The 13561-nt window shown below is 52.2% G+C and overlaps 1 protein-coding gene across 2 annotated transcripts in view; it reads right to left on the minus strand.

Annotated features, from left to right (window-relative positions):
- Positions 1 to 1849: 1849 nt before the first annotated feature.
- LRRC20 (leucine rich repeat containing 20) overlaps positions 1850 to 13561 on the minus strand; it is a 66530-nt gene continuing 54818 nt past the window's right edge. For both annotated transcript variants that reach the window (XM_082674256.1, XM_082674255.1), the window contains one exon: positions 1850 to 4408. In XM_082674256.1, the coding sequence (XP_082530382.1) occupies positions 4254 to 4408 (155 nt within the window). In that variant the 3' untranslated portion in view covers positions 1850 to 4253. The remainder of the gene's footprint in view (positions 4409 to 13561) is intronic.

Below are 13561 nucleotides of genomic sequence, written 5' to 3' on the forward strand. Positions count from 1 at the left end.
GGCACATGTCCACAGCATGATCCGGCTGCCCGTGGGCCCGGCCCAGCCCATGACCTGCCCAGCGATCCAGTGACGTGGTCTCTCAGGCCTGCCCTCCCAGGCCTTGGCAACTCTCCCAGCGCTCTGGCCAGGCCATCTGGGCCCCTGCTAAAGCTCACCCTTCCAGGAACTGGTCCCCGCCCAGGGCCAGCTTTCTGAGACGGGACAGGCATGTTTCATGTAAATGGCAGCTCCAAAGTAAGGCCCTTTCGTCCAACACTGAATTTGGGAGAGCCTGAGGACTAAAACCCTTTATGTGTGGTGATGGATGTTAACTAGACTTATTGTGATGGTCATTTTGCAGTATATACACATACTGAATCATTGTTATACACCTGAAGCTAATATAATATGGCAGCTGTATTCTCAAACAAAACAAAACAAAACGACCCTCTAGTCGCATACACCTTACCTTCGACATTAATAAGTCTTTGTATCCCATCCTCTTCAACATAACAGTACTATTCCAAGAAACTCTTGCCCAGGAAGTAAAAGTTGTAAATCACTGTGTTGTTCATTCTAGGAAATTCCAGAAAGAATCATTTAAATGAACATCAAACTGCCCGACTCTTCAGTAAATAGCATCAAAAGAGAGCTTAAGCTTAAGACTCTTTGAACTCCTCACCTTAAAACGTCTCTTTGTTGTGTCCACCGATGCTAAACTATATCACAATCTTTATGCAGTCCTAGTCAAGGCGTCCTCCCCTGCACTGAAAGCCCCACCTGAAACCAGACTCCGAAATCTCACTACCGCGACTTTGCCCTCCCCATGCTGACACGCTGGGAAGACGTAGTAAAGCTGCCCCTTACTGGGAGAAGAGTTGGCTCAGCTTTGTCTGACCAACGGGTCAATCTGTGATATTTCTGGTGAGCCAGCATTCAGCAAGAAGAAACGGAGTCAGGGGGAATCTTCTGCTTGACCTTTGGGGTGGGGATGGGCAGCAGCCTTAGTCCAGGCTAGTCCACTGAAGACAGCTATAGCAGAGCCCCCAGAATCAGAGAGACAGTGACCAGGTGAGTTCTGGAAAGGCGCTCAGGGATCTCCTAGTACAGCCCCTTCCCTTTACAGACAGCAATCGGGGTCCAGAGAGGGGAAAAGGATTTGTCCAACTCACAGAGCTCACTGTGGCTTTTTGATGGATTAAATGAGTTAATATCTGTAACATGCTTGGACACTGCCTGGTATGCACTTATCTCTATATGTGTTTGTTAAATAAAAATGATGGCGAGTCTAGCCTAAAACTCAAGGCAAACTCAGGCTGACCTCCCAGATTTAGAAAACAAAAACTGACTTAAACCTTGAACCCAGAAGCAGTTTCTAACTTGCATCAGAACACGTGGAGGGCTTGTTAAAGCCGAGTGCTGGGCCCCACCTCCAGAGCATCTGATTCTGTAGATATGGGGGTGGGGGGGAGCTATCTAACCCGCTCCCTGGACGCTGCTGCTGGTCCAGAGACGCCTCCTTCAGAACTCTGGACCCTGAGAAATCAATTGCTAAGGGTAGAATTTCTGGCATCAGTCCAGGAGAAGTGGGGGCACAGCAGGTCCCTTCATGCTTCCGCAGGTACGGGGTCTCCCTAGCTGATATTTAGCGCTCTGCAGCAGCACAGCGTCAGCTCTGCCTGGCCGTGCCTCCGCCCACTGTGAATGTTCCAAGCCTCATCCCAGCCGAGCTGCTTTACCTCACGCTTCCAGCAAGAGGGGCAGCCCCTCCTCTTCGCTGATGGTGGGATCAACACTCTGGCCACGAGAGATGTGTGCTGTGAGAATAAATCAAACACCAAGAGGCAGATGAAACCAACGTGTTCTTTATTGCAGACTGAAACTAAGGGCTCACTCACACAGTGGGCTTTGATTTGGGGCCGTCTCTGACGCCCAAGCTTTCCCAGCAGGCAAGGGCAAACTCTCCAAACAGAGTAGAAAACAGCTTCCAGAAGCATTCCCTTCAGAGGGCTTGAGGTGAGGACCTGGGGAAGCAGCAGCTTAGCATGCAGAGGTTACCCAGAAAGGCAGGGTTCCAGAGGGCCGGGCAAACCCAGCTCTCCTCTCCTGGTGGCTTTGGGTCAGTCCCTTCACTGGGAGTGCCACAGACTCTGGAAAGATCTAAGAGGCCCAAGGTCTCTGGGGACTGCTTTAGGGAGGGGGATGAGCACAGACTCGGACCCCTGACAGGGCAGGGGGAGAGCTGAGAACCTTCACCCTCCACTCTGAGGACATCCCGAGGGTCACCCCAGGCCTCTGCTTTTCAAACAGTAAAGTGCTCATAGGAATCACCTGGGGATCTTTTGAAATGCAGGTTCTGATTCCGGAGGTCTGGAGTGAGGCCTGGGATTCTGCGTTTCTAACGAGCTCCCGTGGACGCCAATGCTGCTGGCCCACGGACCATACTTGAGTTGCAAAGCTCTAGCCATACAACGCCTTTGTGCATGTCGGAAGAGTATGCCCCTTCTCTGACAAGGAGAAACCCCACTCCAAGACACAGGCTGGGGGGTAGGGGGGACCAGGACAGCCTAGGCTGGACTGCAGACTCACTTGTCCCCAGCGTCCATGGCTGAACTCAGAAGCCCTAGAAGATTCCGTTTCAGCCTCCTCACCCTGAAAACCCTTTTTTCTAGAGCTTCACCGACCAGGCCTTGGGAGATGAGCAGAGTGAACATGAACACCGAGGGCTCAGCAACGGGCCAACAATGGCCCAACCTGTCAGCCTCTCGCCAGGAGACAGAAGGCCTGAGCAGGGGCAGGGCTCGGAGCTGGAGAGGGGGAATGGAACAGGGAGCATTCTGATCAAGGGTTAGTGCTCTGAGCGGTGGTCTGAGCTCTGAACAGCCTAACCTTGGGAGTGGAAGACTGGCCCCTGGTCCACAAGTGTAGGATCCGGTAGCCTGGCTTGCTCTGAGTCCTGGGGCCTCAGGTGTCTCCCACAGACCAGGCAAGGTGGGCTCTGAGTCTGCTTGCTCCACAGATGAGAAGGTGGGAGGTAGATACCTGGGGATCAAGGGGTCAGAGGTTCTCCAAACCACAGGTGTTGTCAGGAAGCAAGAGCCTCAGGCTCTCTCCTGGTAGAGGGACCAGTTGCCCGTTTGCCGGGTGTCATCCCAGTGTTAGCACTGAAAGTCCCACGTCCCAGGAAAGCCCTAAGTCCCGGGCAAACAGAGATGGTTGGTCACGCAATTACCTGGCCACACTCTAGACTCCAGGTTGAGGGCCTAGAGATGACTAGGTCATCAGGGCTCTGGGTGGTGGCCTGGGAGCTGGCTGGCCACGAATCCAATGGTCCATAGTGCCTTCTGCCCCTGTGTGGACCAGTGACAAGGCAGCCAGACTCCTGCCAGAGGGAGACTGTTGAGGGTGGCGCAGGTGCAAATGGCTTTGCTTCTCTCTGGGCCACGTCTCCTGCAGCAGAAGGGCTGATGCCAGGCACCCTCGCTCATGCCCAGGGGAGGGATGGGGCACTCCTGACTGCCTACCCCACCGATTTCTCAGTCACGAGGAAGGACAGAGCCTACTTGGTTTGCTCTCCACTTGCCGGTCTGCTGGTTCTTGGGCTCCTATACAAACGTTCTCAACCCTGCTACAGTGTCGGGCCACACTGTCTCCACAGCTTTCCCATGACTCCTGGTTCAGGTTCCTGCCAATCCAGGGACCCACAGGGCTGAGGACGGGGCACTGTGGAAGGCCTCAGCCTGGTCGGTTCTCAGGAATCAATAAATAGATGGAGACTGTTTTCTGTCCCTCTTATGGCAGCCACTGGCTTTCAGCACTAGAAACAAGGCCTCGAACCCACAAGGGCCTGGAAAACGCTCAGCGATGCTCATCCGTGGGCCCAGAAGGTACCAATGATTTGAAGGTAACTTGGAGGCATGTGTTCCCCCAAAAGCCTTTAGGGAGCCCAAAGGAGGCAAAAGCCCCTGCCATTGCCCCTTTCCTCAAATTGTAAGGCTCAGAGGATCTGCCCAGGTTCGCACGGAAGCTGTGAGTGCCCAGAGTCTGGGCCCCAGCCCCCTCCTCGTCTCCTCCCTCCGGGCATTCCAGGGCCCACTACTGCTCTACGCTATCTATCCTGGACTGCCACACCCCTCCCGCCACACGCTATTCAGCCCGCCCGCCCCCAGCCCCCCAAACTTGGCCTCCCATGGGCTCGTGGGACTCCCTCCCCTCAGGGCGCCAGGCCAGGTGGCCTCTGTCCCTTGCTGGGCGGGCTTGAGGAGGGAGGTCTAGGGTGGGGAGGCCCGCGCGTCCTCCGGAGACATGAGCATGTCGAACTTGATGAGCGGCGGGGCGATGACGCGCACCTCGGCATTCAGCGGGTTGAAGCGCAGGTTGATGCTGCGCAAGGCGGGCATGGCGGCCAGCTTCTCCACGGGCACGTCTGTCAGGGAGAGAGGGACAGATTAGGGGGCTGGAGCCAAGCGGGCAGAGAAGAAGGAGGATGCATCGCCCGATGCACATGGGCTCAGTGCCCCGCACCCGGCCCTGTGTGAGGGGCCATTGGGGCCCACAAGGGCATTACAACCACATGCAGAAAAGCATCCTAAAAAATAGTTACTGTGCTGCGCAACAAGAGAAGCCACCGCAGTGAGAAGCCCGCGCACTGCAAAGAAGAGTAGCCCCCGCTCACCGCAACTAGAGAAAGCCCGCGCGCAGCAAGGACGACCCAACGCAGCCAAAAAAAAAAAAAAAAGTTAAACACAGATTACCACTTATCCCAGCCATGCCACTCTTGAGTGGAACTCGCAGAACGGCAAACAGGTATTCAAATACGTGCACACGTGTTTACAGCAGCACTATTCACAATAGCCAATGTTCACCAACGAGTGGATAAACAAAAAGTGGTATAGCCAAACAATGGAATATTAATCAGCCTGACACATGCTACAACATGGATGAACCTAGAAAACGTTATGCTGAATGAAAGAAGTCGGACACAAAAGGTCACAGAGTATATGATTCTATTCATATGAAGTGTGCAGAATAGGCAAAGCCATAGGGACAGAAAGTAGATTAGTGGCTGCCAGAGGCTGGGGTGAGGGGATTGGAGAGTGACTGCCTAATGCGTGCAGGGTCTCCTTTGGGGTGATGAAAGTATTTTGGAACTAGAGTTGACAGGGGCAGAACACTGTGAATGCACTAGATGCCACTGAATTGTACACTTTTAAATGGTTAGTTTTGTCTCAATTAAAAAAAAAAAAAAAAAGGACCAGAACAAGGCAGCAGCTATACTAATACTTGAAAACATTTACGGTTCCTCACACCTAATCTTTAGGATCACTCAGTCTCTGGTTCAAGTCCCAGGTCAGCCACATAACAACTGTGTACCTAAAGCAAATTATTAAACTTCACATCATATACGTGAAAAAGACAAAAACTTTAATTTGAAAAGATACATGCACCGTAATGTTCATAGCAGCACTATTTACAATAGCCAAGACATAGAAGCAACCTAAGTGTCCATCAACAGATGAATGGATAAAGAAGATGTATATATATACAATGGAATATTACTCAGCCATAAAAAAGAATGAAATAATGCCATTTGCAGCAACATGGGTGGACCTAGAGATTATCATACTGAGTGAAGTCAGACAGAGAAAGACAAATACCATGATACCAATTCTAAGTGGAATCTAAAATATGATACAAATGAACTTATTTACAAAACAGAAACAGGCTCACAGACATAGAAAACAAACTCATGGTTACCAAAGGGGAAAGGTGGGGTCGGGGAGGGACAAATTAGGAGTATGGGATTAAGAGATACACACAACTATATATAAAATGGATAACAAGGATTTACTGTAAAGCACAGGGAACTATATTCAACCTATATGGGAAAGAATGTAATAACCTATATGGCAAAGAATCTGAAAAAAATATATATGTATAGCTGAATCACTTTGCTATATACCTACAACTAACACAATATTGTAAATCAACTATCCTTCAATTAAAAAAATAATAAAATAAACTTCCTATCAGGGTAATAATAGTATATACCTCACAGAGTTGTTTAAGGATGAATGAGAGAATATCTATACGGTGATTCCTCGGAGATATTGCGGGTTTGGTTCCAGACCACAGCAATAAAGTGAATATCGCAACAAAGCGAGTCACGTGAATTTTTTTTGGTTTCCCAGTGCATGTAAAAGTTATGTTACCCTACACTGTAGTCTATTAAGTATGCAATAGCATTACGTTTAAAAAAACAATGTACATACCTTAATTTTAAAATACTTTATTGCTAAAAAAAATGTTCACCATCATGTGAGCCTTCAGCAAGTCAGTCTTTTTGCAATAGTAACATCAAAGATCACTGATCACAGATCACGGGAGTTTGCCCTCCCTTAGCACCTTGGGGTGAGTGGCTCTGAGCTCCCTGGGGGCTGGCTCTGTTCGTTAGACCACGGGTCCAGTGCTGGAGGCAGGGGCAACTCTTAACCTCCTGAGAGCAGAGTCTATCTTTGTCCTTGAATCCCCAGGGCCAAACACTATACCTGGCACATAGACATGGTGGGTACAAAAACACGTTCTGGGCAGCCGGCAGGGAGTTACTAGGGTGGGTCGTGGTCGGGAGCTGGGTCCCAAGCGAGACTGGCTATAGTGCGGCGAGTGGGGCTCTTGTTTGACAGGCAGGAACCTGCATGATGGATGAGAGGACAGGAGTCGTGAAGGAGGCGATGGGGAGGGACCCAGAGCCCAAGGCAAACGTGGAGGCTCAGGTAGGGAAAGAAGCAGAGATAAGGCGTTTCTAGAATGCAAGGTTATGACCAGATGCTACTCCTGGGAGGGGAGGAAAAGCAAGATCAACTGCTCTCAGGTCCTGCTCACCTTGTGCTTCCTCTGGAGCTCCTCCGCATTCTAATGTCACATCACACAGCTGCCAGCAGCCGGCTCCTCTATGCCCCTTACTGGGTGGGGCGGCTGCTGGAGTGGGGGCTGAAGGAAGGGGTTGCCTGTGGCATTTCTTGTCTTTATTCATGGAAAGTGGGCCCCCAATTTCCCTACCAGTTAATGGCTGGGAAGAGAAGGGCTAATGACTTGGAAGCTTCCCCTTCTCCACATTAGCACATTAGCTTTGTAATGGCCAACAGCACAGCCAGCAGCTGGGCAGGCGGGACAGACACACCATCCCCTCTGCCCCTGATCGCCCAGAAAAGAAAATCCTCTTGCCTTGGGCTCTTAAGAAGTCAGGTCATTTCACAGGGTATTATACCCCATGTGGCACAGGAGGAAATCAAAGCCCAGGGAGGTTAACACCTTGTTAAAATGGGCCCAAGGGACCTGGGAGTCCAGTGGTTAAGACTCCACACTTCCGATGCAGGGGATGCAGGTCCCATCCCTGGTCGGGGAACTAAGATCCCACATCCGCGGGGTACAGCCAATTAAAAAAAAAAAGGGCCCAAGAAGGGAGGCTGCTTCTAGGAACTGATATTTGAGGCCCTGTGCTAGGTGGTTCTTCATAATGACCCATCTGGCAGATAAGGAAACTGGGCCTCGGCTTCTCCATGCTGACAATGATCCTCTAACTCTGCTCCAGCTCCCCTGGATTTTTCAACTAGGCCTGACTTTTGTGCTTCAGTGTTCATCTCTCATTGTCCAATTTTAGCAAGAATTCTGCTAAGTTGGTTTAGTCAGAATCCTCCACCCTCGATACCTAATCAGGTTCCTCACTGTCCACTATCCCCTAGGTGACGTCAGATCACCCTGGCCTGCCTTCAGGCAAGAACTAGGGGTTGCTAAGGACTTTCTCTCTCTGGACTCCGTGACTCCTCCACCCCTCAGCCAGGGAGGCCTGCGGGCTGCAGAGTGGCCAGTGCTCCTGAGATGGGGAGGAGGGTCTCCCTGTGATGCCCCTGCCGAGGTTTGCTGGGCGTGGCACGAAGACCAGCTGCAGCCCGGCTTGGAGCAAATCCCCGTGACTCCAGGCCTAGAGACAGCAGCGCTGCCTGAGTCCTCAGCCTGTCTTTTCCAAGTACCACTCACTGAGCTGGCCTCTTCAGGGTCTTCAGCGTTCTCCAAACCACTCTGCCCAAGGACAGTGGTGGCGGGAATTAAGTGTATCTCTTTCCCCTGATTTAACCGCTAAAGGTGCTTGAGCAGCTTAGAGGAAGGAGCAATGGGGCCACCAGAATGTGTCAAAGCTGGCAGAATCAACAAACTGGAGCAGGCAGGCTAGCAAGCAACAAGCCCAAGTGCCCAATTGGGAGTTTCTGGATAAAGCTTAAAAGAACATTTACGCTCAGAGCATCCTGACAAGAGCGGGAGATGGCTGGAGGGTAGAGAGGACGATATGAAATGATCTGCGTTTTGTGGGTGGGGAACCGGAAGCTTGAAGAGGCTACATAAGCTTCCTAGGGCTACAAGCCACATTGGCGTCATGGTGGTAATGGAAGCCAGGTCCCTGGACTTTGGCACACCTGGAGAGGAAGAGGAGCCCAGCTCTGCCCTCTCCCCTGGGCCACGCCTTCATCCCCATTCGCCCATGTCCTGTGGATCCTCATATTCCAGCTCAAAGGCCCCCTCCTGTCACTCCCTCTGGTCCGCATCCAAAGTCCCATAACCCTTTATACAAGACTCACATCACGCATCACACTCTGGGACTATGTTCACCCTGTAAGTGCAGTACCTGGCACAGTGCTCACAGGTGCTCAAGAGCTGTTTGTTGGATGAATGAGTGAACGAACAAATGGATGCACATTTTACCTCCTGAACTAGATCGTAAGTTCCTTCAGGCTCAGGACCACCCTGGGCTGGGCACACAGTGGACCCACCACCAACACCACTTGATTAAGCAACTCTGACCTCAGTACATTCAAGAGTTGGGGCCCTTCCCCTGACCTGACCCATTCTGGGCACTTTTGCCAGTCAGGGCCAGGCCTCTGTGGGCCAAGGCTGTGATAGGTTACTGGTCCTTTAGTGCAATAATCCAATTTAGAAAATGAGAAAATATTGATGAGCAGAAATAAAATCACCCATGTCTCACCGCGCAGAACCAATCACTGTTAATGTGAGGTACATGGCCTTACCAACTTTTAAACATGCGTGTGTGTGTGTGTGTGTGTGTGTGTGTGTGTGCATGTGTGTGTGTGCATACACAACTATGTTTCAAAAATGGCCTCCTAGGACTTCCCTGGTGGCGCAGCGGTTGAGAGTCCGCCTGCCGATTCAGGGGACACGGGTTCATGCCCCGGTCTGGGAAGATCCCACATGCCGCGGAGCGGCTGGGCCCGTGAGCCATGGTCGCTGAGCCTGCGCGTCCGGAGCCTGTGCTCCGCAACGGGAGAGGCCACAACAGTGAGAGGCCCGCGTACTGCAAAAAAAAAAAAAAATGGCCTCCTAGATACTATGCCATAACATGCTTTTCTTGATGACACACTGTGAACATCTTTTCAGGTTACAAGTCTGTGACATTATTACGCCCACGTCGTGGTCCGTGGAATGGAGGGATCACACTTTGGCTCATGTTTCTACTGTTAGACATTCAGTTTTTTTCCAGCTTTCGCCATTACAGACAATGAGAGATGGATCCAACCCTCTTCCCACCGCAGACAGCCCTCCCAGACTCCTGCCTATGTCTGTGGAAGCTTAAAATAATCAATAAAAGCAGAATCAGAGTGGGCAGTATTTAGAGAAAATTACTTCTCCAAGGTCAGCTTGACCTCCCTTCACTAATCATTGGCACTATTGACTGGCAAACTTGTTTCATGCCACTGGGACCAGCTAGAGGCAAGATGATAAAAATGACTGTTTCAGAGCACGATTCATCATGTGTGTGGTGCCCATGGTCTGAAAGGAGGCTGAGAGGAAGAGGGTTCTGGGCCCAGGAAAGTGGTAAGGGGTACTGAGTGAGCTTCCCAGCACAGAGGTAACCCAGCAGAGACCAGTGACTTCTGATGCCCGCTTTGGGTGGAGCTGAGTCCCACGACATCTAAGGTCCCATCTGGAATTGGGATGAGAGGCTCCCCAACCTGTTGGCCTAGGGCCCCAGTTCCCTGGCTTCCTTGGCAGCTTAGAAACAGATCATGGTGCCCTGTTGGCCGCCCAGGCTGGAGCCACACTGGACAGTTGACACATGGCTGGCTGTCTCACTTCTGATCCAGGTGATCTCCTTCCAGCCAGAATGCCTGATTTTTCAGGATTTTTCAGCTTCTCTGCCTCCAGTCCCCAAAGGATCCCAATCGGTGAGCGTGGAGCCTGAGGCCTCCTTACAATGGCACCTGGGGTGCTGGGTAAAGATGCAGAGGTAGTGCCCCAGTCCTAGTGCCTCAGGCCTGTGGGCAGCACGTGGGAGGCTGCCTTAGCCTCCCCAGGGGGCTGTGGGCACATTCGTGCTGGAGAATTCAGGCTGGCCTGGCATCAGCCTTGACACAGCTTTTGGTGCCTGGTGCCTCAACAACAAAGATCAAGGATGCTGAGCTGAGCTGAGCTTCACGCCCCACTCGAAATGCCACAAGACACAAGCAGGCAAACTGTGGTAACCTAGCAGGACAGAGAATTGTGCCTGTAACAAGGAGGCTCCCGGGCCACACTCACGGCTGGGTCTGTCCCTTCACAAGCCCGGGGAATGCGGTGATCGAGCTCCCCCACTGCACAGAGCCCTGGCCCGAGCCCTGGCCCGAGCCCTGGTTGTCGGGGGTGGGGGGTGGGGGGATGTGTGCAGGAAGAAAGCAGCAGCAGCCCTTGCGCTCAGGAGGCACAGAGAGCACTGCATGCCCTTGACAGTCCTGCAGGCTGAGTCCCTCAAGGAAGTCTGTTTGGCTTGGGGAGTTCTAAGTCCTCTGATGAAAGAGAGGCCAGCTGCGGGAGGGGATGGTGCAGAGACCCAGGCCCTGACCTCGGATCTGCCATTTGGAGTTGTGCAACCTCAGGCAGGCCCCTAACCTCTCTGAACCTCAACCTCCCATCTTTAAACGGTCCTCGGCTTCATGGGGCCACAGGGGCTGGCAGAAGGGACCACGCAGCGCTCCCCAAGGAGGTGTAGAGAGTGTGGCGGGCAACCGGCAAGAGGATGGGGAGCACAGAGTGTTTTACGGAATACGTTAATGAACCTTAAGTGCAGGCTGTGGGGAAAGAAAAACAAAGGGGGAGAAAAGCCCCCACTGTGATTTCCTCCTCCTCCGCACCTCAGACTGTCCAGCAAGGTGGGCCCACAGGCTCCCAGTGCGGCCACCTGCCAGCACTGCCCCCTCCTGCACACTGCCCCGCCTGGATCCCACGTGCAGTCAAAGCCGGGTCAGAACACGGTCCCCTTACTGGCTGCTCCGGAGACAGCTAAGTAAGTAACTCGGACTGCCTGGCCCAAGCCTGGGGATTTGGCTTCCCCGTCAGATTTCCCATTTTGCTCCCCTGTGCCCATCGCCCCTCTCCCCTGAAGTCCCCTCACCCCTCTGCTCTGCTTCTCCAACTGCTTCAGTGAGATACCCTGGGAGGGGCTCGGGAAAGAATGGCAGTTTTGCCATGGCCTCCCATTAAGTGTCTGCCGGTCCCTCCGTCACAGCTGGAGGTATGTGTGTCTATAACACTCACACGGAAGACTAGAGCCGCCTCATCTGCTGCACAGCAAGAGTCTGGAAGTGAGGGGTGAAGACGCGTGGGATGGAAAAGTAATCGCCTCCCCTACAGGCTCTTCTCCTGGGTGGGGTGGACATGTGAATAGCTCCTTTGTAAATCTTCTCCGTGCTTGGAACCTAAGGTCGCTGCCACCAACTTTACAGCTCTTTCCACTCAGGCTTAAGATCATTGTCAGAGAAATAAGACCTCCATTATAATTGGAAAAATAAGAAGAAAAGCTCCTAAGATAAGCACCAGATGGGAGTGAATTAGGTAGGGCCTCACCAGGGAAACCAGCTTCTGAGAAACAAAATGAGTGGAAGGTGGTGGTGGAGGGGAAGTGGGTGAAGCGGCCAGGACAAGCAGCAAGGAAGTGGTGTGCTGGCTAACGTTTAACAATCCACTTCCTGAGGGAAACAGCCCTGATGTGGGGCATTTGCCGATTTTGCGCGGTGTAAACATTCCTCCCATGGCCAATTTCAAGCTACCAAGGTGAGGTCACTGAACTTGAGCAAGCACCTCCAGTAATGGTGAGTCAAGTAGCCCGCCCGGGCAGGACCACAGGTTCCTGAGCACAAGGTGTCAGAGCTCAGGCCAACTCCTGTCCACCTACACTAGGATTCTTTGGAATAAACTTGAACTTTGGGAACCGGCCCGCTGTTTGGCTGTCTGCATGTTCTAAGTTGCCTCTGGCTCATTGATAAAGTTCCTTCTGAAAATGCCAGGTGAGCGGGCTGTGCTACAGGGAAATCACAAGTGGGGGTTTGTGGGCACTGCGGCAGCAGAGCCACCGTGCCCAGGGTCCAGGGGACAGTAGGCTCCGTGGGAAAGAGGAACCCTGAGCAAAGAGGCAAGTCCACAGAGCTCACCTCTGCCACCCTCCCAGCCGACCGTCAGCTCTCACGGCTGGGCTGACTGCTCTTCTCATCCTGATGCAGCTACACACATACACACACGCAACAGACACCGAGAGAAGGAAGAAAGAGGCTACAGCTTCTTCAGGGATGGAATGTGCTTGTTGAGGGAAGGTTCTGGTTTAGCTCCATGGTTCTATCTTGCCTGCACATTGGAATCATCTGGGGAGCTTTAAAAAATCATCAAGCCCCAAACCCACCATCAGAGATTCTGACTTGGATCTCTGGGGTATTGGGGTATTGCCTGGACACAGGTGTTTTTAAAATCTCCCAATGATTTGAATGCACAGCTAGTCTGAGTACCACTGGTCCTCCCAGGGAGGCTTAATGAGAGAATCCGGCGAAAACACTCATATAGCACTTCCACCCCAGGATGCTGCCCACCTGCTTCACTGTGTGGGGCAGAGCTGTCAAGAGCTAGGCTGATTGCCTGCGTTCGTGGCATAGGGAATCCTGCCTCATCACCTTACACTGTTCTCTCCACCCCAAGGAAGTTTCCCTCCAACCAAAGTTACGTGCTCTAGCCATAACTTTCCTGTGGCTTTCAATCTCCCTCCAGCTATATGCAAAAATCATCTCTCCTTATGCAAAGCACTGTCCTCAATAGCTGGGGTTCTGCAGCAAGACTGCCTGGGTTGGAAACCCTGGTTTTGTCCAGGCAGCATGACCTTGGCCAAGTTACTTAGCTTCCCTGAGCCTCCGTTTCCTCACCTGGGGAGAATAATAGTGCCTGCCTCATAAGGTGGTCGTGAGCGTTAAATAAGAGCACACTTGCAAATGGTTAGAGAAGATCCAGATATGAAATAAATGGCCACTAAGTATCAGCTAGTGTAAATGACCATGACATGAGCCCCGTGAGAACAGGGAGCGGGCTTTGTCCGCCTCCATCTCCAGCACAGCGCCTAGCACACGGCAAGCTGCTCAATCAAAAAACGACAACTGGCGAATGAACGTTTCCCAAATGCCTAAGTCCGTGTTCGTGACCCTGTGAGCCTCTTACTCCCTGAATAAGGCCCTTGCAAGGCTGAGCTTTGAGAGTCAGAGCGTCTGGGCTGCTCTCC

Source organism: Grampus griseus (genome assembly GCF_964374135.1).
Source record: "Grampus griseus genome assembly, chromosome: 16".
Lineage (NCBI taxonomy): Eukaryota > Metazoa > Chordata > Mammalia > Artiodactyla > Delphinidae > Grampus > Grampus griseus.